Source organism: Chrysochloris asiatica, unplaced genomic scaffold (assembly GCF_000296735.1).
Source record: "Chrysochloris asiatica unplaced genomic scaffold, ChrAsi1.0 scaffold00011, whole genome shotgun sequence".
Classification (NCBI taxonomy): domain Eukaryota; kingdom Metazoa; phylum Chordata; class Mammalia; order Afrosoricida; family Chrysochloridae; genus Chrysochloris; species Chrysochloris asiatica.
Genome location: NW_006408529.1, coordinates 12,909,736 through 12,937,687, shown reverse-complemented (window position 1 = coordinate 12,937,687; position 27,952 = coordinate 12,909,736). Strand labels below are relative to the sequence as shown.

Genomic DNA, 27,952 nt, shown 5'->3' with positions numbered 1-27,952 from the left:
CTTAGCTAATCAAGACCTAAGAGTGCCGATGAACTCAAAGATTGCAACCAAAAGGAGACTGGGTTTTGGCAAAGATGAGGCCAGCTAGTGTTGTGGAGGAGCTGGCTCTGACTGGCCCATGCATGAGAGCCACTTGTGGGCATTGCCTCTAAACTATGTTTCATATCATGTTGGGAGCTTGAAAATAACCACGGTGGCAGTATTTACACCACAGAAATTGGCAGTGTTTACAAATCAGGGAGTTTCAGTGGTTGGTTGTAAGCATTTGTTGTTGTTAAGTGCCATCGAGTCAGTTCTGACCCATAGCAACCCTGTCAATGGTTTGCGAGGAGCAGCTGGTAAGCTTGAACTGTAAGCATTAAGGAGGCCAACAGGTTTCCTAAAGTGTTTCTCAGCTGTTTTACATTTGTGACACAGCAAATACAGTTTATATCTGAAGCCGGTTTTAGAAACAGTAATTAACCTTGTCATGTGGGATGCGTTCTGATCTCTTCCCCTTCTAATCCACTTGATTAAACAGGGAGGAAAAAAAAGAATGCTGGTTATAACTCAAACTAAACTGATGTCGCGACCTACCTGCAGTTTGGGAAAACATTGTTTTAGAGAAAACTAGAGGTTAGAGGAGGGTGGTGTTAATTCAGAGTTAGAATTCTGACGGTCTGTGTAGAAGACAAAGGCTCAAATCCTGGCCAATGCACCTCATATGCAGCCCCATGTATGTCCATGGAGGCTGGCATGTTGCTGGGCTGTTCTTGAAACAGGCTTCAACAGAACTTCCAGACTGAGACTGACTAGGAAGAAAGATCTGGTGAGCTCCTTCCAAAAGTCTGCCAATGGAAACCTTATGTCTTATAGCAGTTCAGTCCGCAGTCCATCATGGGACTGGTACAGGACCAGGAAGCGTTTAGTTCCATTGTGCGTAGGTAGTTCCATTGTGCGTGGGGTCACGATGAGTAGTCAGGCAGACTGGAGGGCATGTAACAGCAACAGAGGTATGTATGTATTATAAAAAGTCAGGAGATGATTTACTTTTTAAAAAAAAGAAAATTAGAACAACAGTTGAAGATGGGATCGTTTCATCTTGAAGAAGAAAAGAGAGATGGGCCCCAAAATGCTGGAGAGATGGCCTCTTCAGAATGAAGACTAAATACAAGGGGGCTTCAAAAAGTTCATGGAAAATGCAATTAAAAGACGATGGAAGTTTTCCTTCAACGTTTTGGATCCTCCTCATATCATATGTCTGCTTAAGAGGAAAAAACACAAGCCAGCTCTATCAGAGGTGGTGGGAGTACGTTTGGGGGGTTGGAGGCAAACGACGTCTATTTTATTCGTGAAAGATTGTTCTTGAAGAAGGGCAGAGGAAGAAAAGCAGAAACATTAGGAAGAAGTTAAAAATCCGATGCACTTTATGTTTTTAAAATTGCTTTTATTTTTTTGTTTGTTGTTGGTTACTACTTTTGAGTCGGTTCCAAGGAACAACGGGTGGGTTTGAACTACTGACCATGCAATTAGCAGTCCTGTGCTTATCCTACAGCACCACACTGGGACTTGAGTTTGCTTTTATTTAGTTAGTTGATAATGCAGTTTCTCAGAGCCAGTATGATTCCTGCAAACAGAAAAAAACACCTTGTTAAAGGTCACAGCTTCTAAGTGAGAACCCCATGCCGATGTTCTTGTTAGCAAATTTGCCTTCAGAGGCAAGGAGGGAGGACAAGGAGCTGGTGGATGCATGGCCTAGTGGGGATCAGGGTAGCTGGGCTAGGAGCAGGAGTGTCCCAGGCCAGGCAGGTTCTGTCCCGAGTGCTCTGAAGCCTGGAGCAGATTGGGCAGCTGCCTGATTATTTGATCAGTGTAGATGACAGTCCAGGTAAATGAGTCCTGAAACTCTACTCTGTGCTGTGTTAACAAATGGAAAAGACATTTGTCAGAGTAATCTGTCCAGTTTTCTCTTTGAGGACAGTCTGGGGATCTAGGGCTTGAGGGAGTAGTGTCTCGATCAAGTCTGAAGGGAAATGCAAGGTTTTGGTAGATGGGAAACGGCCAGTCAGAGCCTCAGAGCCCATGGAGAGCTTGGAAATGAGCAAGAGGCGAAGCCAGATTTCATGACCTGGACAGACAGCATGGTGGAAGTTAGAGTGGGAATGAGGAGGAAGGAAGGGTCCAGGCTAAATTGCCAAGTGCTTCCCTGGGTTGGACTTTGGTGTGGGACTGGAGAAACAAGTTGTCATTGAGTCAGTTCCAAATCATAGGAACCCCGCATGTGTGGGAGTAGAACTGTGTTCCGTGGTGTTTCCAATGGTTGATTTATGGGGAGAAGTAGATCGCCAGGTCTTTGTTCTGAGGCACCTCTGGGTGGACTTATACTTGGACCTTCAGCCTCTCAGTTAGAAGCCAAGCACATTAACAGTCTGCATCCCCTGGAAACTACATGGGACCAGGGAAACTGGTGTTCATCAGACAGGGCTTGGTGGGCTGAGGAGGCTTTGGGGAGGAATGTGTATTTACCTGTCCACAGTGGAAGGATACAGGGATGAGGGACAGAAATCAGGGTTGTGTGTTGCCTGTGCTTTAGCTTCATTTTGTCATTGTTCAATTTTGAATATGTAGGATTGTGAACTTTTAAGAGTCTCCTGTGTGCCTGAGTCCCACACTCACCCTCTTTTGTTCACTGTGTCCATTAGACCTCGTCTTCTAATAATAAGAAGCTTGTGATTTTGTAGCTCAGAGAAAGGAAGTCTGTTTATAACCCAGTGTGTTATTCCTGTAAACCACCCTTTATGCCCAGGGTTGTCAGATACTGCCCAAGAGAATCTGTTTCATATGGTAATTCTTATTAATGAATCAAGACATATAATGTTAAATCTTGCCCCAGACTGTTTCGGATGAATTCGAGGAAGATTATTACAGTCAATGTGATGATATTTAGAGATTCAAAAGAGGACAATACAAGAGTGTTTCCTAACAGATTCAGAAGCTCTGTAGTTCTGAATATTAATATGAACCACATAAAAAATATTATTTTGGGAAATCATTGTTTTGATATTTGAATTTAAGAGGACTTTCTGTATTTTCCAGCATTACCATCAGAAACTAGAATCTGCATTTCCTCCTTTATTCATTCAATAAATATTTAACACCATTATGTTCCTGGCATCACATTGGGCTCTGAGGGACTGGCAAAGAACCTGGAAGGCTGGTCTCTACCCTCAAGGGGGAAATAAAAGAAACAATTACATCTAATTGTTTTTAACACTGAGCAGTGTTAATCCCAGCTATGGAACATCTTGGTCACTAGGGAGGGTGCTGGGGCACAGTTAGCCCCTTTGAGGTCAGTGCGCATGTGACCACCGGCCCTTCCAGAATACCAGAGGTCTTTCTTGGTCCTCTGTCCCTGTGGGTATGTATGCGTTAGACCAGGCTGGCTCAGGTCCCCCCGTGGCCTGTGAGATTGGTTCTCTCAAGGCTGTTACCCAATTGAATGCAGGTTTTTGTTTTTGTTTTCCTTAGCTTTTCCTACAATGCCAGAGATTGTTCATTTTCACATAGGACTAGAAGTCTCTTAGTGGTATCAATGGTTACGCGCTTAACCATTAGCTGAAAGGTTGACAGTTCGGACCTACCTTGGAAGATAGGCTTGATGATCTACTTTGGAAAGATCACAGCTTTGAAAACTCTATAGAGCAGTTCTTTGCTAGGCAAAAAGGGATTACGGACTCAGAGTAGACTCTCAACAGCAATGACCTCCTAAAACTTCGTATACTTTGACTCAAATTAGCCCTTACTAGCATTTCCTGGGAGTCCTGGTGTGGCACTATAGGGTACCTGTACTGCTAACCACAAAGTTGGTGGTTCAAACCCACCAGCTGCTTCTTGGAAACTCTATACAGGGTTGCTATGAATCAGAACTGACTCTACAGCACTTAACAACAGCATTTCCTGAGGGCTCTAGGCTTTTTACAGGCCTAACTGAGCTGCACTCCGCGGGAGAAAGATGAGGCTTTCTACTCCCGTAAAGATTTACACCCTCGGAAACCCTGTACAGGGTCGCTATGGGTCGGACCCGACTCAACGGCATTTAACAACAACAACAACAACTGAGCTGCCTCAGGCACAAGTACAAGGGTAGTTATAATTCCATCAGAAAACAGGGAAGGAGTTGGTGAGGTTCCTGGTCCAGGATCTCTTTATCCTGTCTAACCCAGAGTGTGTACCAATAAATGTTCATTGACTAAGTTATGACTAAAGTGTATGAAAGTCATGACTGTAGACTACTATCCATTATCTCCAAACTCCTGAAAAAAGGTGGGGAGTGGAGAAGATTGGTGGATTGGAAAGCCTGTGGGAGACCCTTGAAGAACCTATACTTATAATTCTAGATATTTTGGGTATTTTTACTATGGCTAGATAGTCATTTGTTATTTTAGTGAACAAATATTAATTTTAGCACTTGTTGTGCATGGTTTGTTGTGATTAGCACCCTGAGTCACGGTGGTCCCATTTTTAGTAGAATACAGTAATTGGACCATTGTGAGCCGTATGTTTTCAATGGCTCAATTTTCAATGTGGCTTGCCAGGCCTTTCTTCCTAGTGCATCATAGTCTAGAAGCTCCGCTGCAGCCTGTTCAGCAGCATCGCAATAGTCAGGTCTCTGGTAATAGTTGTGCATAAGGTGTATTGACAAGGAGTCAAACCCAGGTGCACAGCATGTGTTAAATCCTCTAGGGGAGATACCAAAGGAGCCTTATATGGTGGTGGTTCCTAAACTTGCCTGCACATTAGCATCATCTGGGGAAATCCCCTAAACGTTCCAAAGCCGGAGTCACTCCCAGCCCACTACAGCCTCATGAGTATTTTGGCTTCCAGTGTACAGACGCATTTTAGAAGCACTGCCAGTAGGAGTTTATGATGTTGTTTTAGTTAACACTCCCAGAAAATTAGATGGCAGTACAGAAGCCTCACCAATGGAAAAGATGGTAATATAGAAATCACACAAATCACAGGTATGTGATCCAAACCGAACGCGGCACTGTGAGGAGTATTGAGTAATACTCTCTCACTAGGAGCGGTCCTGGTGGATTAGGCGGTGGGAGTGCCTAGCAAAACAGGGCCTAGGATGATGTGGAGGGCTTTGAAAGGGGAGCAGAGAGCAAGGTGCCCTGTGCCCTTTTAATCGTGAATTCAGGCAAACCCTTGACTGAAATGCATGTTTGCCTCATTGGTAGAATGGGATCAGTGTATCAAAAACTTGTGTTCCCATTGTCATTAAGTGGATGAATGCATTTCTTATAAAAGACAAACTACTGGTTATACTCCACAGTTTTCTCCCATGTGTCTGTATGTTGATCTGTGTGAACTATGAGGTGAATCAGATCCCTCGGGATAGAAATGCTCAGCTTCAGTTCTTGATTTCCTTGCTCTTAAAATTGTACCGTGCCCTTTTAACAGCTGCAGTGAATATCCCTGTGTGTGCATATCAACACACAAATGAGCCATTTTATATGGACAATTCAATACCCCAGGGTCTTGTGGAGCGGTGAGCTATGGCTACATTTAGGGTGGGTGAAGATACTTGACCTTGGCCCCTCCTGGCTGCTGTAGGTGCGTAACAGACAGAGCTGCTGCGGTTAACACTTGTGCTGCTAATTGCCAACTCACTCAGACCACTTGGCCCTCGTTTGGTATTCTCAGTACTTGCCATTTGTAATCATTTTTTCCTTTTTAATTGAGTCTATTACATGTTATTTCAGAGGGGGCAATGGAAAGCTCCGACACTGTTTGTATATTCTTTATCAGCTGCAATCCAAGTTTTTCTTTCTCCTTTACACCCACAGTGTGCCATGCTGAGCTGAATGCCATTATGAATAAAAACTCGGCCGACGTGAAAGGCTGCACCATGTATGTCGCCTTGTTCCCATGTAATGAATGTGCTAAGCTCATCATCCAGGCAGGTAGGAAGCCGGCTGTTTTCATTTGTCACATTTGCATTGCTGCCTGCTCATCAGTAGCCCATTGCAGATGTGTTTGATCTTAAATTGCTATTGTTTAGATCGAAATTAATTGCACTATCAACTTTGCAAGGTATTTCCTGTGTTTTGTTTTTGAATGGTGCCAGGTATTCTAAGACTAATTGCATCCTCTGTGATTCTTAGCATGTTTTTAATTTAGTTTGCAACTTCTTAAACTGCAAGCTGCCAAAAAACAACACCAGCATTGCATATAATTACTGTCAATTTACTGTTCTCTGACATATTGTGCATAGATTAGGGGGGAGGGAGAGAAATGAACTTCTGTCAGAAACAAGGTCAGCTGGGAGTCTGAATATGAAATTTTAATTTGTATCTAATACATGGTAGATATTTGAAGATCTAAACATATCTTTGCATATAAATGCCGTAAGATTTCAATGGTACTGCTTTTGGTTTCTTCTAATGTTATGGTCACCATAAATCTATACCATTGCATTCTAAATATTTCACCTTTTTTTCACACCGTTCCATCTTAGTTTCAGTTGCACTTTATCTCCATAAAACTCTCGGCTGGAGATTTAAACACTTAACATGTTTAGCCAGATGTGTGTTTTGGAGGGCTGTTTGTCACGAGCCCCGTGGATCTCTGAGAAGAAGAGATTGTGTAGTGTCAGAGTTAAAGGCCTCCATCTGCTAGTATTGTGAGCCCCCTTGGTGCTGCTGTTACTGTTACTGCCCAATCCTTCTAGAACTTTCCACGGCCAACCTCCATCATGGAGGTGGGCGACGAGAGGTGGATCGGCAAAGCAGTGGGTTCTCTGAGTAGCCACTTCCTCGTGCTTCCTTCAGAGGCTGTGGAAGAGTAGCTTCAGTGCAGGCTGGTGGCTCAAGCCTCCGGAATCCTGGCTCTCGAGTTAGCACTGCCTGGTGGGATCAGGAAAAGAAAACAGATATGCTCTCTGTAGAGATGATTTGAATTGGTCTTCAGAGTCATTCTTAGAAGCTCAGTGGTACTTATCTCTGAAGTTTGCCGACACTCTCCACTCCTCCCATTAGCCTCTTGAGTTGAGAGCAGTTGCCTTGTGAATAGAGAATATTTGATTGCCTGCAGTAAGGAAAATTTGTTAGTCGGATCTCGTTGACTTGACATGTTTTCACTTTTCATTTGTTTAAAAAAAAAAACCCATAAAGACTGGAGGGCAGATTAAATATAATCTGTCCTCTGCTATATTAGAAAGCAGCAGATCTATATTTCAGTAACTGGACGTTGTCTGCAAGCACACTCTGAAGAAGTAATTCATCATAGACACTACATGGGCTCCACCTGCTTCTGCATGTCTTTTGCACTATCTGTATCTGCATATACTAACGGGGTTTCCATTGTTACCTTTTAAGGTATCAAAGAAGTTATTTTCATGTCTGATAAATACCATGATAGCGAAGAGACAACCGCTGCGAGGCTCATGTTTGATATGGCTGGGGTTACATTCAGGTAAGCATGGAGAACTTGGGGAGAAGGGTGGTAAGAAAGAAAGTCTGTGAAGAAGCATTTGACACCTTGTATGCTTGGCTCCCACATTTGGAAGTAAGTAGCTGCTTAAATTTGATGAACTGCAAAGCGAAGTATTTACTTTAGTGATAGAGTTCTCTAAGAACAATGACAGAGGTGTCTATAGATAACCTGTTTAAGAGTTGAACTTTAAATTCAGTAACTTTCCAGGGCTTAGAGTATTATTCTAGTGGTAAGGAATTTTTAAATTCTCAAGTTTTGTATTATTAATGTTGTTGTTATGTGCTGTCGCGTTGGCTCCAAGAAATGGCTTTGGGTTTGAACCACTGCTAACCTTTCCGTTAGTAGTCCAGTACTTACCCTACAGCGCCAGGACTCCATATTAAATACATTGTTGTTGTTGTTAAGTGCCGTCGAGTCGGTTCCGACCCATGGCGACCCTGAACAGGGTTTCTGAGGTTGTAAATCTTTAGGTGAGCAGAAAGCCTCATGTTTCTCCCACAGAGCAGCTGATAGTTTTGAACTGCTGACCTTGCGGTTGACAGCCCAATTCGTAACCGCTATGCTACCAGAGCTCCTGTTATTAAATACATTAGACCTTCGTAAACTTTGTGCGTATAATGACTCCGGCATAGAAGATTTAGGATAAAAGTAAGCTGCCAGGTTGCAACACTGGGAATTCTTTTTGACAGCCTCATTTTAAATTGAGGTTTGTAATAATTTAGATTTTCATGATTATCTTTGCCAGGCAAAGGTTGTGAAGTTTTACTTGCAAGTAAGTTTAACCACCTTTGATTCCTGGTGGAGTTTTCTTTTCAGACTGTAAAGCTTAACAAAGCACTTCCTTTTTCAGGTTTTGTGGCCAGCAGTGGATTATCCTAATAGAGAGCTTGTTTCCCCCTTTGTATTCATCATTAGGGATTGGATTTATATGGAAGGAATCTGTTGAACTAAACTGTTGTGCTTTATGGGACTTCAAGTCCAAATTATTAAGTAATCTTCTAATTACTGATCTTTACAAGAGTATGTTCAGTCACCAAATATTCTCAACTGTTGTAGAAGGTTCGTTAATGAAAAAGTATAAGGGCTCTATTTTACTTCAGCGGTTTTAGAATGCAATTTTTAAAATTATTCCTCACTAAAGCTAGCTGTTTTTGTTTTGGTTTGTTTTTTTTGCTGTGTACAGAGACAAAAGAATATATACTATTTGTCTCTTTAGAGCCAGCTACTCCCAAGTTGGCTGCAGAAATTTCCTAGAAAATAAGATGAATCTGGTGGGGAAACTAGTAATCCGATGTCATGTTGTGCAACTAACTTGTTAGAAATCCTGTGACTCCCCTATAATTCATGAACTCAGATAGCCAAGGAACACACAAACCAAGCAGCCCCATGCATCTTTTTTTGTTCATGTTTTCTGGCCCATGTTTCTCTCGGTATGGTGCACTATAATTGGCTCCTATAGAGAGAAAATATCAAGTGAATCGCGGGAAGTGTTTTCTCCCCACAGAAAATGTAGGTTAAGCCAAAGTAAACAAATTATTTTAACTACCCACCAGATAATATTTTTCTATAATTTGTGTTTTTTTGTTTTGTTTTGTTTTTCATGTGTAGGAAATTCACGCCAAAGTGCAGCAAGATTGTCATTGACTTTGATTCAATTAACAGCCGACCGAGTCAGAAGCTTCAGTGAGTTACATCGTTAAATCTCCAGAAGATTGGGATTATCCTCTTCTAAGAAGATGCTAATGCCTTTCATCTTGAAGTTACACATAACTTTTTAATAGCCAGTGCTTCGAAAATAGACATCTAAAGAATATAAAGCCTCAAATTTTCCTCCCTGTCTCTTGTCACGTGGCATCTGCATCTGTTTAAACTATTGATTTATAGTACCTTTTGCTGGAGCGTCACACAGGGCTAGGTGAGGGTCCCTCCCTCTGCCGGCCCCCGGCCTGCTGGGATACTGGTGGCTCTGCAGAGGGGTGCCAGCTCTCTGCCATCTACAGCATGTTGGCAGCCACTCTGCACTACTACATGTGCTGGAAGAACAGCTACATGATTACTGTTGTGTTCCTAGTGGTGATGAGCAGACTCACTGATTTGAGCATCTGGTCCAAATGAAGCATAGCATGTAGAGCCCTTGAGGGTGGGGGGATATAGGGCCCAAATGACAGTAGGGCTAAACTATTTGTTGTAGGAGGTTGAGGGGAACCCCCACCACAACCAATAATCCTAGATAGAATGGTGCAGCTGCCCTGACAGATGAGACGCAGAACCAAACCTGGGGCATTGTCTGCTCTCCTGCTGTTGTGCGACATGCCAGGGTACAGGGTGGGGGCGGGGCCTTCTGTTTCTTACCTCTTGTTTTTGGTTTGTTTGTTACACGGAGCTCTTACACTTAGTTGCTCTGAATAATAATGCGTTGTTTGTGTTTTTTTTGGAAAAGAGTGCCTGGTTGAGTGGAGTTGCTCTGTGTGCGCCTTTCTGTGTGGAAACACATCTTTGTTCCTGCACTGGCCAACCCAGTTTATTTCCAAGACCACTGTACAATGGAAGAGTAAATTCATTTCTATCCTTTAAGTAAAAGTTGAGGAATTCAGCCCACCTGGAGGCAGTTGATTCCAGATCTACTGGTGAGTGGCGCTGAGCCGCCTTCTAGGCACATAACACCGTCCTAATCACTGAGAGATGGGGGGATGCACGCTGTGCACCTTGTCTTTAATCTCATTTAATTTTTATTAAACATGCTCAGTATCTTTGTTGAGAAAGTGGTTTCTTTATCCTAAAGATGATTACCTTTTCCAAGTGTTCTTGTATTTTTGTGAGTTTTTATGTTGTCTCTGAGGTTTTGTACTCCATATTTTATGGCATTTTGTAATTTGGCTGTTTACCAATATTATTAAAACCTTATTAAAATCTACCATGCTGAATTATGTTCATTTTTATGCTACTTTAATTATATACTTAACTCTGTCATCTCTGCACACTAAACCCAAACTCCAGAAGCACCATTGAGTTGACTGTGACTCGGAACAAGCCTAGAGGACAGAGGAGGGCTGCCTCATAGCGTTTCCAAGGCTGCAGTCTTACAGAAATGGCTGCCACAGCTTTCTCCTGCAGTTTGTTTAACAGCTGAGCGCTTAACTACAGTCACCAGGGCCCCTTGTGAAGCACAGTATACATGTCTTAAATACTCAAAGAACAACTTGAGATAACTTATGCTGTAGGCTTTCCCTATAGGTGATGGGTGATACTTCCATGTGGACCAGATTTAAAATGTTAAGAAAAGGCTTTGTGTATTTTTCAATCCCCAATTCTGTCTCCTCTTGCCACCCTATCATCTTATCTTCTTTCTAAATCTGTTCTTTTCTCTTAATTCATTTCTCTCTTAATCTCTGTTTGCTCCATAATGCCAAAAACAAAATAAAATAAGTTCTGTGAAAGCTAGAACTTGTTAAAGACGGAAAACGAAAATATTTTCCATTAAAACTAGAGATATAAAAGTGGTAAGAGGGCACCCAGTCTCAGGCGAAAAAACTTGCAAGACCCGGAATAACAAGGCTGTCCAGTCTAGTTCCAGCTCTCACAGGTTTCAGTGGTATGTGTGGTGGTGTGCTGTGGAGTCAGTTCTGACTCATAGCGACCCTGTCTGTATAGGGTTTCTGAGGGTGTAGATCCTTATGGGAGCAGAGAACCTCATCTTTCTTTCACGGAACAGCTGGTAGTTTCAAACTGCTGACCTCGAGGTCAGCAGTCCGACTCATAACCAGTACAAGAAATCAGTGTGATTTGCTTCTGTCACATCTGCTCCGACCTATGGCAACTCCACATACGCAGAGCGGAATGGTTCCCTAGGGTTTTTAAGACTGTGAACTCTAGGAGGCAGAGCGTCAGGCCTGTCTTCCAAGGCACCTCTGGGTGGGTTTGAACCACAAACCTCTCAAGCTAGTGGTCAATCATGTGACCATTTGTTAAGTCCTTCAGCCACCAAGAAAGAAAGATGCTTAAAGAAAACATCAGATTTCTATGTTGCTGTGAATAAGCCCTGTTAGCCTCGAATGTGTGATTTTTATATCACAAATGTGTTGGTAGATGCCATGGAGTTCCTATTCACAGCGACCCCACATACAACAGAATGAAACACTGCCGCCTGGTCCTGTTCCGTCTTCACAATTGTTTCAGCCCATTTTTGCAATCCAGCTTGTTAAGAGTCTTCTTTTTTGCTGACCCTCTACCAAGCGTGAGGTACTTCTCCAGGGATCGGCCCCTTCTGAGAAAATATCCAGATGTTTATCTCGTTAAGTGCTGTCGATTCGATTGTGATCCATAGCAACCCTGTATAGAGGTTCTGAGGAGCAACTGGTGAGCTTGAACTGTTAGGGGCTAATAAAGCCCATTTTGTTTATAAAAACAAAACCCACTCCCATCAAGGAAGCAATTCCAACTTGTAAAGACCCTGTATAGGGTTTCCATGACAATAAATCTTTACGGGAGCAGACAGCCTCATTTTTTCCATGGGCCATCCACTGGTGGGTTTGAACTACCAACCTTGTCACTAGCACTTCAGAGTTTATCCACCAGGGCTCTTGTCAATAAAGCCCATAGTTGGCCTAGTTATTAAATTTTGCTAATAATATTTTGTCCTAATTTGTTATATTGGATATTGTTGTTGTGTGCCGTGGAGTCGATTCCGACTCATAGCGACCCTGCACAGGGTTTCCAAGGCTGTTAATCTTTACAGGAGCAGAACGCCTCATCTTTCTCCTGCGGAGCAGCTGGTAGTTTCGAACTGCTGACCTTGCGGTTCGCAGCCCGATTCGTAACCACTACGCTACCAGAGCTCCTTATATTGGATATTAGTGGGGGGGGAATACATTTGTATTTTTCCTGTTGGGGCAGGTTAACAGTGAAGGACCCTTGCTGAGATGGAAGTATTTTATGTTGTCAGTCTGTGTAGATTGTTTATGTGGTGGAGATGCCCTCACTGTGGGTATATGAGACTTCACCTAGAGACTCTTGCTGAACCTGAGCTCCTAGTGGCTGGAGTGTATGTAATTATGCCTGAGCTTCTGGTATCACTACAAGAGCAGGGGAGACCTCCTGTCCAGAGAATTCTGTAGATGTCAGTGTTCTAGTTAATAGAGGTTTGCTTTGAACTGTTGCCTTTGGGAAACACATCCCAGAAGGAAAGGAGTTTTGAGCAGTCTTTTGCCTTGCAGGCATCACAAGAGAATTGTGGCATCACACAAGAATTGGGACAATAAAAGGAGTATTTCTGCCTGTCATGGCTAATAAATGACAATAAGAAAACCAGCTTTCACTGAACCCTTGGTAGAGGAAATACATTTAAAAGGCAAAATTTGTGAGTGAAATGACAGGGACTCCATTTCCCTGACATTTTACGCCTTTCTTAGGTTTTTGTTTTATTTTTTTTTAAAGGAGTCTATCCTAAAAGATTTCTGAAACCCAACATGACCCAGTCATGAAAGTGATCTAATATATTAGTCATCTTTTCCTGAATTAAGAAATGAAGCAAAATAACAGAACAGGCATGGAAAGAGATGATCAAGGCTCAGGGGAACTAATGAATAAAAATGTAGGCTGGCCTGACCATAGATTTAGAGCTCTTGTGTCCTGTCCTTTTTTTTTTTTCCTTCGAACACAAAGATCTACCTGAGAATTTAAAATATTTAGGTTGAAGAGTAGATCAATGCAGAAGGACTCTAGGAATGCAGAAAAGGTATTTCTTAATGGCGACATGATAAGAAGCTTAATACTTAACCCAGTTTTCATTTGTTTTGTCCGTTATAGCAAGGCAATGCTAAAACTAGTCATTTCAGCAAATCATCAGCCAGGAAGCCTGCCTAAGGCTTAGTGGGAGGACCAGAAATCTCAACTGACTGTTCTTGCAAACTTATCTTTTGTCTGAGCTAGATGATTGCTGGAGTCCTGGTGTGGCGCTGTGTGTCAATGCGCTGGACTGCAAGGTTGATTTGAACCACAAGGTTGGGGGTTCAACCTCACCAGCTGCTCCTTGGGAATCCATATTATTGCTCTCTGAGGAGATGCAGGCAAAGTAATGCTGAGTCCCAGACTTTTTGGAGCCAGGATCACATTTAGAGGAAAATGTTTAGATTGGATAAAGAATGCCCCAGAATTGATCTGGAAAGACCTATAGCTGGAGGGGTCTTGGCTACTGTTATTTCACCAGGAGACCATGGTGTCTTAGTTTTCCGTTAGGTGCCATTGAGTTGGTTCCAACTCCTAATAGCCCCATGTACAACAGAGGGAACACTGCCCAGTCCGGCACCATCCTCACAGTCATTTGAGCGCATTATTGCAGCCACTTTGTCAATCCAACTCGTTAAGGCTCTTCCTCTTCTTTGCTGACCCTCTTAATGCTGTGATAATAAAAATACACGAAGTAAGAAAAAAAAAAAAAAACACTAAGAGGGTGCCTTTAAAGGACAGAAATTTACTTTCTCCCAGTTCTGGTTACTAACAGTTCAAATTTAGGGCATCAGCAGTAAGAGGAAGGTCTTGCTAATAGTTACCAGTGATCTCAGGTGTTTCTGGACTTTTCTATGCTTCAGCCCCTGTTACCACACAGTCTGCCTTTCCTTGTGTGTGTGTGTGTGTGTGCCTCTGTGTCTGTTTCCCTTCTTAAAGGACACCACTCAGAAAGAATTAGGTTTATAGGAACTACCCTGCTCTAGTAATCCTTCAATATTGCAACCCAAGGCTTGACTTGTTCTTCAGTTCTTTCAGCTTGAGAGATGCTGAGCATGTTCCTCCTCCCGTTTGGATTTCTAACTCTAGGTCTTTGCACAATTCATTATAATACTTCACTTTGTCTTCTCAAGCTGCCCTTTGGAATCTTCTGCTCAGCTCTTTTACATAATTTTTTCCAGTTGCTATAGCTTCTCTACACTTAAAAGCAAGTTTCAGAGTCTCTTATATCCATTTTTGTATTTTCTTTCCTTTTAATGACCTTTTGCTTTATTGCTGAATGAGTTCTTTTTTTATTTTTGCAACTAGGAAACATTTCCATTTTTTGTTCATAATATTGATAATCAAAGTTGCAAAAGAAGATTTACAGAGCCACACAGCAATAACAGAACAAGATGGAAATGAAGTATTTCAAACTCACGTGGAAGATGACTTTGTGTGTTTCTAAGGAACACACACTAGGCTAGAAATCTAGGGTTAAACAATGGATTATGTTCATTCTTCCATGTTCTCAATAAGTTCTTTATATTTAACTTTTGTTTTTCCAACTTGTCAAGATTTGGCTTTGCGTTCAAGAATTGTTTTTTTGATCTTTGTCCAATTTGGGCCTTGTGATAACCACCTTGCTCGGGTGAATGCCCACATGGACAGTTGTCCCATTAGCCTTCTTGCTCTGCACTCTCTCAATGTAGATAACATGCTCTTTTTCTGTATGCCTGGACTGCCTTGCCAATCTGCTGACCTTTGTAGTGTCCTTGAACCACCTGCACCTCATCGTTCTGCCACAGGTCCTTGGACAGTGGGGATGACATGATCTTCTTGTGCACGTGTGAAGGAACATTGAAGTGGTGTTTGTGGTTTTCGTTGCAGTTCAAGGTCACAAAGGAGTTGAACTTCATGGTGACAGTCAGGCATCTAGCAGCCTCGGAAGCTCTGCGCACAAGCCCTCAATGAGTTCTTGATGTCATCTCACAACTCTTCTGGGCTTTGGTCCTTAGTGTCTAATGCATCAAATCTGTGCTTGAGATGGTCTCTAAATTCAAGTGGGGTATACTCAAGGTCCTGGTGTGGTGCTGTAGGATAAGCCCTAGAGTACTAACCACAAGGTTGGTGGTTCAAACCCATGAGCTGCTCCTCAGAAACCCTATACTGGGTCATTAGAAGTTGGAACCAACTTGACGGCACTTAACAACAACAACATATTCAAAATCAGATTTTGGCTTTGTGAACTTGTTTCAATTTTCTTCAGCTTCAGCCTGAACTTGAATGTGAGTAATTGATGATCTGTTCCATAGTCAGCCCCTAACCTTGTTTTGGCTGATGATACTAAGCTTTTCCATCATCTCTTCCCACAGATGTAGTTGATTTGATTCCTGTGTATTTTATCTGGTGAGCTCCATCCACATGTATAATTATGAGTCAGGCTGCTAACCTCAAGGCCAGCAGTTCGAAACTACCAGCTGTTCCATGGGAGAAAGATGAGGCTTTCAGTTCCCATAAAGATTTACAGCCTCGGAAACCATATGCAGGGTCACTATGGGTCAGAACTGACTCCATAGCACACCGCCACCAGTTACCACTTGAATTGTTGAAAAGAGGTATTTGCGATGACTAAGCTGTTGGTCTTGCAAAATTCTGTAATGCAATCACCAGCATCATGTATATCAGCAAGGCTATATTTTCCAGAGGTTCAAGCTGGATTCAGAAGAGGCCGTGGAACGAGAGATATCATTGCTGATGTCCGATGGAGCTTGGCTAAAAGAGAATACCAGAAGGATGTTTACCTGTGCTTTATTGACTACGCAAAGGCTTTCAATTGTGTGGATCATGACAAGCTATGGACAACATTGAGAAGTATGAGTATTCCAGAACACTTAATTATACTTCTAAGAAATCTGTACTTAAACCAAGAAGCAGTTGTTCGAACAGAACATGGGAACACTGAATGTTTTAAAATTGGGAAAGGTGTGAGACAGGGTTGTATTCTTTCACCATACTTATTCAACCTGTATGCTGAGCAAATAATACGAGAAGCTGGGTTCTACGAAGAAAAACGTGGCATCAGGATTGGAGGAAGACTCATTAACAACCTGCGATATGCAGATGATACAACCTTGATCGCTGAAAGTGAAGAGGACTTGAAACATTTACTTATGAAGATCAAAGAGCACAGTCTTGGATATGGATTACATCTCAATGTCAAGAAAACAAAAATCTTCACCACTGGACCAATAAACAACATTCTTATCAATGGAGAAAAGATTGAAGTTGTCAAGGACTTCATTCTTCTTGGATCAACTATCAACTCTCGTGGAAGCAGCAGTCAAGAGATCAGACGACATATTGCACTGGGCAAATCTGCTGCACAGGAACTTTATAAAGTATTGAAGAACAGAGATGTCAGCTTGAGGACTAAGGTGCGCTTGACCCAGGCCATTGTGTTTTCAATAGCCTCATATGGATGCGAAAGCTGGACAGTGAATAAGGAAGATTGTAGAAGAATTGATGCCTTTGAGTTGTGGTGTTGGAGGAGAATACTGAGGGTGCCATGGACTGCCAAAAGAACCAATAGATCTGTTTTGGAAGAAGTGCAGCCGGAGTGCTCCTTGGAGGCCAGGATGGATAGGCTTCGTCTCTCCTACTTTGGACATATTGTCCGGAGGAAACAGTCGTTGGAGAAGGATGTCATGCTGGGTAGGGTGGAGGGTCAGAGGAAAAGAGGAAGACCTCTAACGAGATGGATCAGCCAGGTGGCATCATTGATGGACTCAAGTGTGGCAGTGGTAGTGAGGTTGGCCCAGGATTGGACATTGTTTCATTCTGCTGTGCATGGGGTCGCTATGAGTCGGTTGCACCTGACAACAACAACAACAACAATATTTTCCAACTACTGATCCTTCCTCTTTGTTTCCATCTTTCACATTCCAATCACCAATAATTATCAATGCAACTTGATTGCATGTTTGATCAATATCAGATTAAAGAAGTTGGTACATTTCTTCAGTTTCATCTTCACTGGCTTTAGTGATTGGTGTATAAATTTGAATAATTCAAGCCTTGGGTTGCAATATCAATGGATTCTATGGACAAAAATGGGAGTCCTGGTATGCTGTCGGATAAAGTGCTGAACTATAAGATCGGTGTGAACCACAAGATCGGCAGTTCAAACTTACCAGTTACTCCTTGGAAACCCTATACAGGGTCACTATGAGTTGAAACTGACTCTACAGCACTCAACAATAACATGGACAGAATATTGAATGGCAGAGAAAGCATCAAAATAAGGAATACACAGCATCGCTATACCAAAAAGATTGGTTAATGTTCAACCATTTCACAGGTAGCATATGATCAAGAACCTATGGTACTAAATGTAGAAATCCAAGCTACACTGAAGGCATTGGTGAAAAACAAGGCTCCAAACCAGCCGCTCCGCGGGAGAAAGATGAGGCTTTCTACTCCTGTAAGGATTTACACCCTTGGAAACCCTGTACAGGGTCGCTATGGGTCGGAACCAACTCGACGGCACTTAACAACAACAACAACAACAAGAACTGACAGAATACAAACAAATCTTTCAACAAACTGATGTAACATTGAAAGTGCTCAGTCATCAGTACCAAAAGATTTAAAAGACAGCTACCTGGCCAACTGATTGGAATAGATCCATTTGTACCCATTCCAAAGAAAGTTGATGCAACAGAATGCAGAATTTATTTAACAGTATCATTAATATCACATGTAAGTACAATTTTGCTGAAGATAATTAAAAATAGTTGCAACAATACAGGGAGGTGCCAGAAATTCAAGCCGGATTCAGAAGAGGACATGGAACGAGATGTCATTGTTGATAACAGATGGACTTTGGATGAAAGCAGAGAATACCAGAAAGATGTGTACATGTGCCTTATTGACTATGCAAAAGCATTTGACTGTGTGTGTCATCACAAACTATGAATAACATTGTGAAGTGGAATTCCAGAACAGTTGTATGTAGACGTACAGAACAAAGGGATATGGAATGGTTCAAAATCAGGAAAGGTGTGTGCCAGGGTTGTATCCTTTCACCATATTTATTCAGTCTGTATTCTGAACAAATAATCTGCGGAACTGGATTATATGAAGAAGACCAAAGCATCAGCATTGGAAGAAGATCCGTTCACAACCTATGCAAATGACACAACCTTGCTTGAGGGAAGCAAAGAGAACTTGAAATACTTAACTGATGAAGACCAAAGACTAGTCCTAAGTATAAATTGCACCTCAGTGTAAACAAAACGAAAATCCTCACAACTGGACCAATAAATAACATCACGATAAAAAGAAAAGATTAAAATGATCAAATACTTCATTTTGTTTGTGTCCACAGTCAATTGCTCATGGAAGCAACAGTCAAGAAATCAAATGATGCATTGGTCATACCTACTGCAAAAGACCTCTGCAAAGTGGTAAAAAGCAAAGATAGCACTTTGAGGACTAAGGTGCATCTGACTCAAGCCATGGTATTTTGAATATCTGCATATGCATGTCAAAGTTGAACAATGAATAAAAAAGACGAAAGAAGAATCGATAAATTTAAATTATGGTGTTGGAGAATATTTTAAGTACTATGGACTGCCAGAGCAAACCATTCTGCCTTGGAAGAAGTACAGTCTGAATGCTCCTTAGAAATGAGAATGGCAAGACTTCACCTGTCGTACTTTGGATGTGTTGTTAGGAAGGGACCAGTCCCTGGAGAAGGACATCATGCTTGTAAAGTGGAGGGTCAGTGAAAGAGAGGAAGATCTTCAAAATGATGGATTGACACAGTTACAGCAATGGGCTCAAACATAACAATTGTGAGGGTGGCACAGGACTGGGTAGTATTTCCTTCCATTGTGCATAGGGTGGTTATGAATCAAAACCAACTTGAGGGAACCTAACAACAATTCTCCAGTAAGGTGGAATTAACATAACAAAAGAAAAGCTCTGTTTCCAAACAGGGTAATATTCATTGGTTGCAAGGGGTTAGAACTGAATGTTGTTTTGGGGGGAAACACAATTTAATCCACAACAATGGATCTTCACATACTAATTGAGTGACAGCTATGTATCAGTAGGGAGTCCTGGTGGCATGGCATAGTGGGTTACACGCAAGGTCTGCAGTTTGAATCCCAGCTGCCCCTCGGGAGAAAGATGAGGCTTTCTGCTCCTGTAAAGATTTACAATCACAGAAACCCTATACAGGGTCTCTATGAGACTTGACAGCAGTTAACAATAACAGCACCATGTATCAGGTAAGTGTCTGATGGTGCCTATGGATGGAGATGACAAGATATTAGAAGTTGACTTTGATGATGATCAACTTTGTCAACCTCTTTGTTAAGGTAGATAATGCTGCTTCCTTGCCTGTGCTGTGCAGATCAGTGCTTCATTTTCTCTGTGACTGTTTGTTTGTTCTTAGTGTTCCAAATCCATCCGAGTCAAGTAATTGGAAGGAAACCTGGAGGAACAGAAGTGTAGCACTCAGCTGCTAACAGAAAGGTCAGGGTTCAAACCCACCAGTCACTCAGGAGAAAGATGTGGCAGTCTATTTCCATAAAGATTAAACCCACTGTCCTGTTAAGTTGATTCAGACTCGTAGCAAGCCTATAGGACAGAGTCGAACTGCCCTATAGACTTTCCAAGGCTGTAATCTGTATGTAAGTAGACTGCTATATCTCCATGGAATAGCTGGTGGGTTAGAACTTCAACCTTTCATTAACAATCAAACAATTAACCACTGTGGCACCAGAACTCCCCCCTCAACCGCCTGGCCCTCAACATCTCATAATGATTACAGCCTTGGAAACTTTATGAGGAAATTCTGCTTTGCTTTATGAGGCAGTATGAGTCAGATTTAATGGCAAAGTTGTTCTTAGGTGCTGTCAAGTTGGTACCAACACATGGAGACCTTAAGCACAACAGAACAAAACACTGCCCAGTCCTGCACCGTCTCCACAATTGATGCTTCACTTGAGTCCATTACTGCTGCTACTGCCCCAATCTATCTTGTTGGGGGTCTTCCTCTTTTTAACTGACCCCTCTACATTATCAAGCATGATGTACTCCTGATAACATGTCCGAACTATGGAGACTAATTATGAGAGTCTGACTATCCTAGCTTCTAAGGAGCATTCTGGCTGTACTTCTTGCAACACAGATTGGTTTTTCTTTTGGCAGTCCATGGTACTTTCAGTATTATTCTCCAACAATTCATCCCAATGCATCAATTCTACAGTCTTATTTATTCATTGTCCAACTTTAACATGCATATGAGGTTATTGAAAATACCATGCCTTGAGTGAGGTGTACCGTAGTCCTCAGACTGACATCTTTGCTCTTCAACACTTTAAAGAGGTCTTGTGCAGCAGATTTGGGTAATGCCGCAAGTCATTTGATTTCTTGACCTGCTTCCATGAGTGTTGATGGTTGCTCCAAACAAAATGAAGTCTTTGACAACTTCAATCTTTTTCCATTTATCATGATGTTATTTTTTGGTCCAGTGGTGAGGATTTTTGTTTGCCTTACATTGAGGTGTAACCAATACCAAGGTCTTTGGTCTTCATTAGTGAGTATTTTAAGTCCTTCACTTAAGCAAGCATGGCTGTATCATCTACATATCTTCCTCCAACCCTGATACCATGTTTTTATTCATGTAATCCAGCTTCTCTGAATAAGTATAGTGAAAGACAACAATCTTGGCACACACCTTTCCTAATTTTAATTATTCAGTGTTCCCTTGTTCTATTTGAACTACTGCCTCTTGGTCTATATACAAGTTCCTCATGAGCACAATTAAGTGTTCAGAAATACACATTCTCCGCCATGCTCACCATAAGTTGTCATATTACACACAATTGAAAGCCTTTGCTTAGTCAATAAAGCATAGTTAAACATTTTTCTGGTATTCTTTGCTTTCAACTAAGTTCCGTCTGACATTAGCAATGATGTTCCTCGTTCCACATCCGCATCTGAATCTGACTTGAACCTCTGGCAGTTCCTTGTGAATGTACAGTTGCAGCCACTTTTGAATTAAGCAAAATTTTACTTTTATGCCATGTTAATGATACTGTCTGATGATTTCTACATTCCATTAGATCACCTCTCTTTGGAATGGACACAAATATGATCTCTTCCAATCTACCTAGCCAGGTAATTGTCTCCCAAATGTCTTGGCATAGATTAGTGAGCGCCTCCAGTGCTTCATCAGTTTGCTGAAAGATTTCAATTTGTATTCCATCAATTCCTGGTGTCTTGTTCTTTGTCATAGCCTTCAGAGCACCTTGAACTTATTCCCTCAGTATCATTGGCTCAGGATCATATACTGCTTTGTGAAATGGTTGAACTTCAACTGTTTCTTTTTGGAACAGCAACTCTGTATATTCCTTCCATTTTCTTTTGATGCTTTCTGATCATTCAGTATTTTGCCCATGGAATCCATCAGTATTTCAAGTCCAGGTCTGAATTATTTATTCAATTTCTACAGCATGAGAAATGCTGAGCATGTTCTTCCCTTTTGGTTTTCTAATTCCAAATCTTTATACATTTCATTATAGTATTTGACTTTGTCTTCTTGAGCTGCCCTTTGAAATTTTCTATTCAACTATTTTACCTCATTTTTTCTATTTGCTTTAGCATCTCTACTCTGGAAAGCAAGTTTCAGAATCTCTTCTGACATCCATTTTGGTCTTTTCTGTCTTCCTTGTCTTCTTAATGACCTTTTGCTTTCTTCCCGTATGATGTTCTTGATGTCATCTCACAATTTTTCTGGTCTTCTGTCATTTGTGTCTAATTAAATGCATTCTTGAGATGATCTCTAAATTTAGGTGGGGTATGTTCAAGGTCATCTTGTGGACTTGTTTTAATTGTCCTCGGCTTCAGCTTGAACTTGCATGTGAGTAATGGATGATCTATTCCAGTGTCCCTGGCCTTGTTTTGACTGACTATTTTCCTTTCTCACCATCTCTTTCCACAGATGTAGTTGATTTCATATCTGTATCTTCTATCTGGTGAGGTCCATATGTGTAGTCATCTTTCATGTTGTTTAAAAAAGGTGTTTGCAATAAACAAGTCATTGGTCATGAAAAATTCTATCATCTGATCTCCAGTTTCTATCACCAAGACCATATTTTCCAATGACTGATCCTTCCTGTTTGTTTCCAACCTTTGCATTCCAATCAGTAATCATCAATACATCTCAATTACATGTTTGAGCAATTTCAGAGTGAAGAAGTTGATAGAATTCTTAAATTTCATCATGATTGGTTTTAGTGGTTGGTGAGCAAATTTGAATACTGTATTAACTGGTCTTTGTATGTGTATGGATATTATCCTATCACAGATAGCATTATACTTGAACATATATCTTGATCCATTATTTTTGATGATTAATGCGATGCCATGCCTTTCAATTTGTCATTTCTGGCATAGTAAACCGAGTGGTTTTCAGATTCAAAATGACCAATACCAGTTCACTTCAGCTCCTTGATGCCTAGGATATCGATGTCTATGTGCGCCATTTCATTTTTTATGACTTCCAAGTTTCCTAGGTTCATACTTAATACTAATACTTAATACTAAAATCCATTTAATTGTATACTTTAAATGGGTCAATTACATGACAAGTGAATTAAAGCTCTGTAAAGTTTAAAACAAAAACATTTGCATTTCTATATCCAAGCACAGAAGAATCTAAAAAGTAAGAAAACCATTCCATTTTAAAAAGCATCAAAAAGTATAAAACACTTCAGAATAAATTTAACCAAAAAAAGCACCAGACTTATGCACTAAAAACTATAAAACATTGAATCAAATGAAAGGCATGTAAAAACAATGAAAAAAAGAGACAGTACCATCACATTAATTCAGACTCATAGCGACCCTATTTAGGATTTCTGAGACAGTAAATCTTTATGGAAGTAACCAACCTCATCTTCCCCCAGCAGAGGCTGGTGGGTTTGAAGCAGCCCAATACCTAATCCACAGTGCCACCAGGATGCCTTATACATCCAATAGAGTAGTTAGTATGCAGACATTGATATTTTGATACAGGCTACAGCAGGGATGAATCTCAAATGCATTATCCTGAATTCTGACTCTCGGCAGCCCTCTAAGAATACAGAATACAACTATCCTACAGGGTTTCCAAGGCTGTAATCTTTACGGGAGCAGATAGGCCGCCTTTCTCCTGCAGAGCGGCTGCTGAGTTCCAAATGCCAACCTTTTGGTTAGCAGTCCAGCACTTAGCCACTGTGTCACCATATTGCATGATTCCATTTATCTAAAAATATCCAGAACTGGTAAATCCACAAAGACAGAGTAGATTGGAGGTGGGAGGGACCGCTGGGCAAGCCTGCCGATTAAAAACATTTTGAACTCGACATGGAGAAGGCAGCTGAACAATTCGGTGACTGTTGTTAACGTCACTATTTTATGTTCAGTTCACCTCAGTAAAAAGATACAGATAAGTAGTGAGGGTGGCGGGAGATGCATGCCTATCAACAAAACTGAAGAGAAATGTACAAAAAATTCCGTTTTAAAAAAGGGGGTGAGAGGCTGGATGGTCTCAAGAATGAGCACCCAGGTGTCTTAGTCTAGACAAGTCGCATCTCTCTACTTGTCAACTGGAAAGGCTGAGATCTAAGCCTCTAGCACAGAGACCAGGGATTCAAGGCTTGCCAGATCTGTTTCCTTCCTTGAAAATCTCATCATAAACTGGGGTCTTCAGGCTTAAGGGCCGTATTTATGAGCCGAAAGTTAGACTGATAAGTACAAGTCTATTCCCAAGGCCAACGGATGCTTAGCTATAGAAATGACAGCCCTCTCCCACTGAAATTATAAAACTCAGGGAGATAAAAGAATACCGCCTCAGAGACTTTAAATACAGAAACAGAAAATCAGAAAGTAGAACTGAATTTGATCTCATTTTCAAATCCAGTTCAGTCCCAAATCTTGTGAGTAGGCCATGGTCTCAGTGGTGCCTGTGGTCACTGGGATTAGAGACCTCCGGGCCCCGGGAATGGCAGGCCCTCCTGTGCCTGTGGGATCTCTCTCCGCTCCTGCTTCTACTTCTGTGACTGTGCCCTTCAGCACAACAATTGTGCCAGCTAGAATATATGTCTGAGCTTTGACCTCTGTCTGGTTCCCAGGTATTTCCTCTATTTCCTCCTTCCTGCTCCAGGATTTGTGATCATGTTTAAATTTCTCCTTGGGCTCCCTCTCTGGGTCTGTCATTCCATCATGCCAGGCCGCCCTGACTTCAGGGGAGCTGGGCAGGGCTTCCAGCCTTCTCTGGACCCTTCTCTGGTTTTCTTTTTGTCTTTTTTGTACTTCTTTGTGGATTTGTCCTTGTCAGAGCCCTCCGATGAACTCGGTGAGGGGGTTTGAGCCCCACAGCTCTTCTCCTAGAGTTCTTTGGCCATATCATCTACCTCTCCTAAGTCCTTAGGAGCATGATAGTTAGACACATGATCCACTTGAATGGTTCATTCTTTCATCTTGATCCCATTAAAATTATCAACAGCCAGAATTGCGCTTCTCTGGTCTTCATAACACAGGAAACAGAAGCCTTTGGACTTCCCAGTTTTCTTGTCCCTCACGAGATTGATGTTAACAACCTCTCCATGCTGTGAAAACACACAGTGCATATGGAAGCCCCCCTAGGAAGATTTAGGCGCTATCCTTGTACTCGGAATGCCAGGACACCTAAATCGGCCACCCCAAGCTGTACCTCTTGCTCATTCAGCTCATTGATCAGTTTCCCTTACATCAAAGGATTCATCTTTGCAGGATCACGCTCTCCCTAGTTTTGATTTTTAATGGATATTTATAGCTGTTTCTCTTCATTTTGCGTTGTGTTACATCAGCAAATGAAGGTCCCAAAGACTACTCCGTTCATGTCATCAAGGTCAACTCTATTTTGAGGAGGCATCTTCCCCAGCCATATTTCGAGTGTCTTCCAACCCAAAGTGCTCATCTTCTGGCACTATGTCGGATAATATTCTGGTGCTCTTCATCAGGAGGCCAGTTTCAGTATTTAATATTCTGGTGCTATCTGACAGTGATCCACTGTTATATTCTTTAACTTTTCAATGGCTAAATCACTGGAAATAGTCTGTCTCTCCTTCCTAGTCTTCGTCTGGAAATTCATCTGAAAGCTGTGTACTATGGGTAACCCTGCTGGTATTTAAAATACTTGTGGCATAGCTTCCAGCATCACAGAAATGCACAAGCCACCGCAGTATGACACACTGGCAGATGTGTGGTGGCAATGGCAATGAGCCTTTTTATTTTTAAAGCAGGCGGTAGGGTGGAGAAGTGAACATCTGCTAATGCTGGTTCTTACTGCATTTCAGATGCCACAGATTTTAAAGGTTCATATCTCCTTCACTGGTTTGAATCACATGGTTCAAACTCACCAGTTGCTCCTCAGGGTCGCTACAAGTTGGAACCAACTGCATGGCAGTTAACAACAATGATAAATAACATCTCCTTCACTCAGTTAAAATGAACTAAATTCATTTTTACTGAATATATTTCCAAAGAAAATTGTGGCAAGAAGTCTGGATTTATGAAAGAAAAATTCATTGCCCACTCATTAGTACAATGTGGAATCCATGAGCCTCACAGATCCTTGAGCCTGGAAAATAAAAGTCACTCTTATATTTGGTGGCCAGTCATCACGTCTCTTCTCTCAAAGCACATGCTGTCTCTTGAGGTCCCTGTCCGCACCTTCTCAAGCTGCTCTTGTTCTTTTTTGAATGTCCAGTGTTCTACAACTTGGTACCACGTACCTTGTTCCCTGACCGTCTGCCTCTGCACATTCACACAAACATCCTGAAGGCTTTCCAACTTTTTACTTACAGTGTTCTTACTTTGACCATTGTATTCATTTCCTAGCACTGCTGTAACAAAAATACTACAAACTAGATGGCTTACAAGAACAAAATTGATTGACTCACACTTCAGGAGGCCAGTTGCCCAAATTCAGCGTCAGCAGAGCCAATACGTCTCTTCAAAGACTCTAGAGGAAGATTTTTCAAGTCTCTTTCTAGGCATTCTTTGGCTTACTGCTACTGCAATCCCGCCATCTTCTCATGACCATCTTCCCTCTGTGTTTCTTCTCTTCTTTATAAGGTCCCTGGGTGGTACAGGTAGTTTACACTTGAGTTATGGTGTTGGAGGAGAATATTGAAAGTGCTATGGGCTGCCACAAGAACCAACAGATCTGTGTTACCAGAGTGCTCCTTGGAGGCCAGGATGGCCAAACTTCGTCTCTCATGCTTTGGACACATTGTCAGGAGGGACCAGTCACTAGAGAAGGATAACATGTTTGGTAAGGTGGAGGGTCAGAGAAAAAGAGGAAGACCCCAGAGAGATGCATTGGCAAAATGGCAGCATCAATGGGATCAAGCGTGGCAACAATTATGAGGTTGGCCCAGAACTGGGCAGTGTTTCGTTCTATTGTGCATAGGGTCACTATGAGTCAGTACCGACTCAATGGCACCTAACAACAACAAGGCACTGTGGTATAAGCACTGAACCGCAAAGTCATTTGAATCATAAGGTCGGTGGTTCAAACTCCCCAGTCACTCCTCAGAACTCATATACAGGGTTGTTATGAGTCAGAATAGATTCAACAGCATACAACAACAACAACAACACTAATCTAGAGGTTGGTGATTTGAACCCACCCAGTGGCCTGGCAATCGTTTTCATTATTACAGCCAAGAAACTCTATGGATTTGTTCTACACTATAACACATTGGGTTGCTGTGACTTGGGATCAATTAGATGGCAATGGATTTGGCTTTGGGCTTACTGCTGTCTGACCTCATGTTAACTGATAACATCTCCAAAGACCCTATTTTCAAGCAAGGTCACATTTACAGGCACTAGGAATTAGTATTTCAATGTGTCTTTTCAGGGGGCACAATTCAATTCCTAACAATCATCCAGAGGTGTCTATGCATCTTTTAGGCCTGAGCTCAGATCCTGCTTTCTCTCTAAAGTCTCCCCAGGCCTTCAGCTTGATGTGATCTTTTGTTTCTCTGAAATCCTGCAGCAGTTATTGTCAGCAACAATCTCTTTGGCAATGCATCAAGCACTGTTTTATGACATCTCTTCTACTGTCTAGCAATGTTATTGAAACATTTCATTTAACTTTTCACTTGCATATCTTGCTGCAATAACTAGATTGCAAACTCATTGAGAGCATGTGTTGCATCTCATGTACTTTGCACCTACCACCTCCCACCCCACCCACGTGCTTTGCACAGCATCTTACGTCGAGGTGCTTAATAAAAGTGTTCTTAATATTTTCATTTAAAAGTTATGAACCTTATTGTCATTTAATTCAGTGGAGTAGCTGATCAGGAGCCAACTTCCTAAATTATTTTTTTTATGCTTATTTCCTTGTGAATGACTTGGAAAAATGGTCAAATAGAATGTAAGAGAGAGAAATCTTCCTGTTAGCATCCAGGGTTAATGGGCACATTTATCTTTGAGAGAGAAGGGAGATCACTATTTAAATGTCTTATTTGTAACTTCTGTGTTTCAGTTACATTATTCTGATATGTGGTTTCGAGTTAGGAATTTGGCAATAATATATGCTGTTGGCAGACTACCCAGAGATGATGTTTCCATTTAGACCCAACTGATTAGAGAATGTCTTGACCTTTTTAGGTCTTAAATCACTGTGGAATGCTTACTGTTGTAGGAGTTCTTAATT

The 27,952-nt window shown here is 41.6% G+C and overlaps 1 protein-coding gene and 1 pseudogene across 1 annotated transcript in view; one reads left to right on the top strand and one right to left on the bottom strand.

Annotated features, from left to right (window-relative positions):
- Nucleotides 1-9,166, top strand: part of LOC102841522 (deoxycytidylate deaminase-like) — a 43,742-nt gene extending 34,576 nt beyond the window's left edge. Inside the window, exons 4-6 of the mRNA XM_006834422.1 lie at nucleotides 5,832-5,948; nucleotides 7,362-7,458; nucleotides 9,088-9,166. Coding sequence (XP_006834485.1) covers nucleotides 5,832-5,948; nucleotides 7,362-7,458; nucleotides 9,088-9,166 — 293 coding nt within the window. The remainder of the gene's footprint in view (nucleotides 1-5,831; nucleotides 5,949-7,361; nucleotides 7,459-9,087) is intronic.
- A 15,286-nt stretch (nucleotides 9,167-24,452) lies between these two features.
- LOC102832037 lies at nucleotides 24,453-25,009 on the bottom strand (annotated as a pseudogene).
- Nucleotides 25,010-27,952: the final 2,943 nt, after the last annotated feature.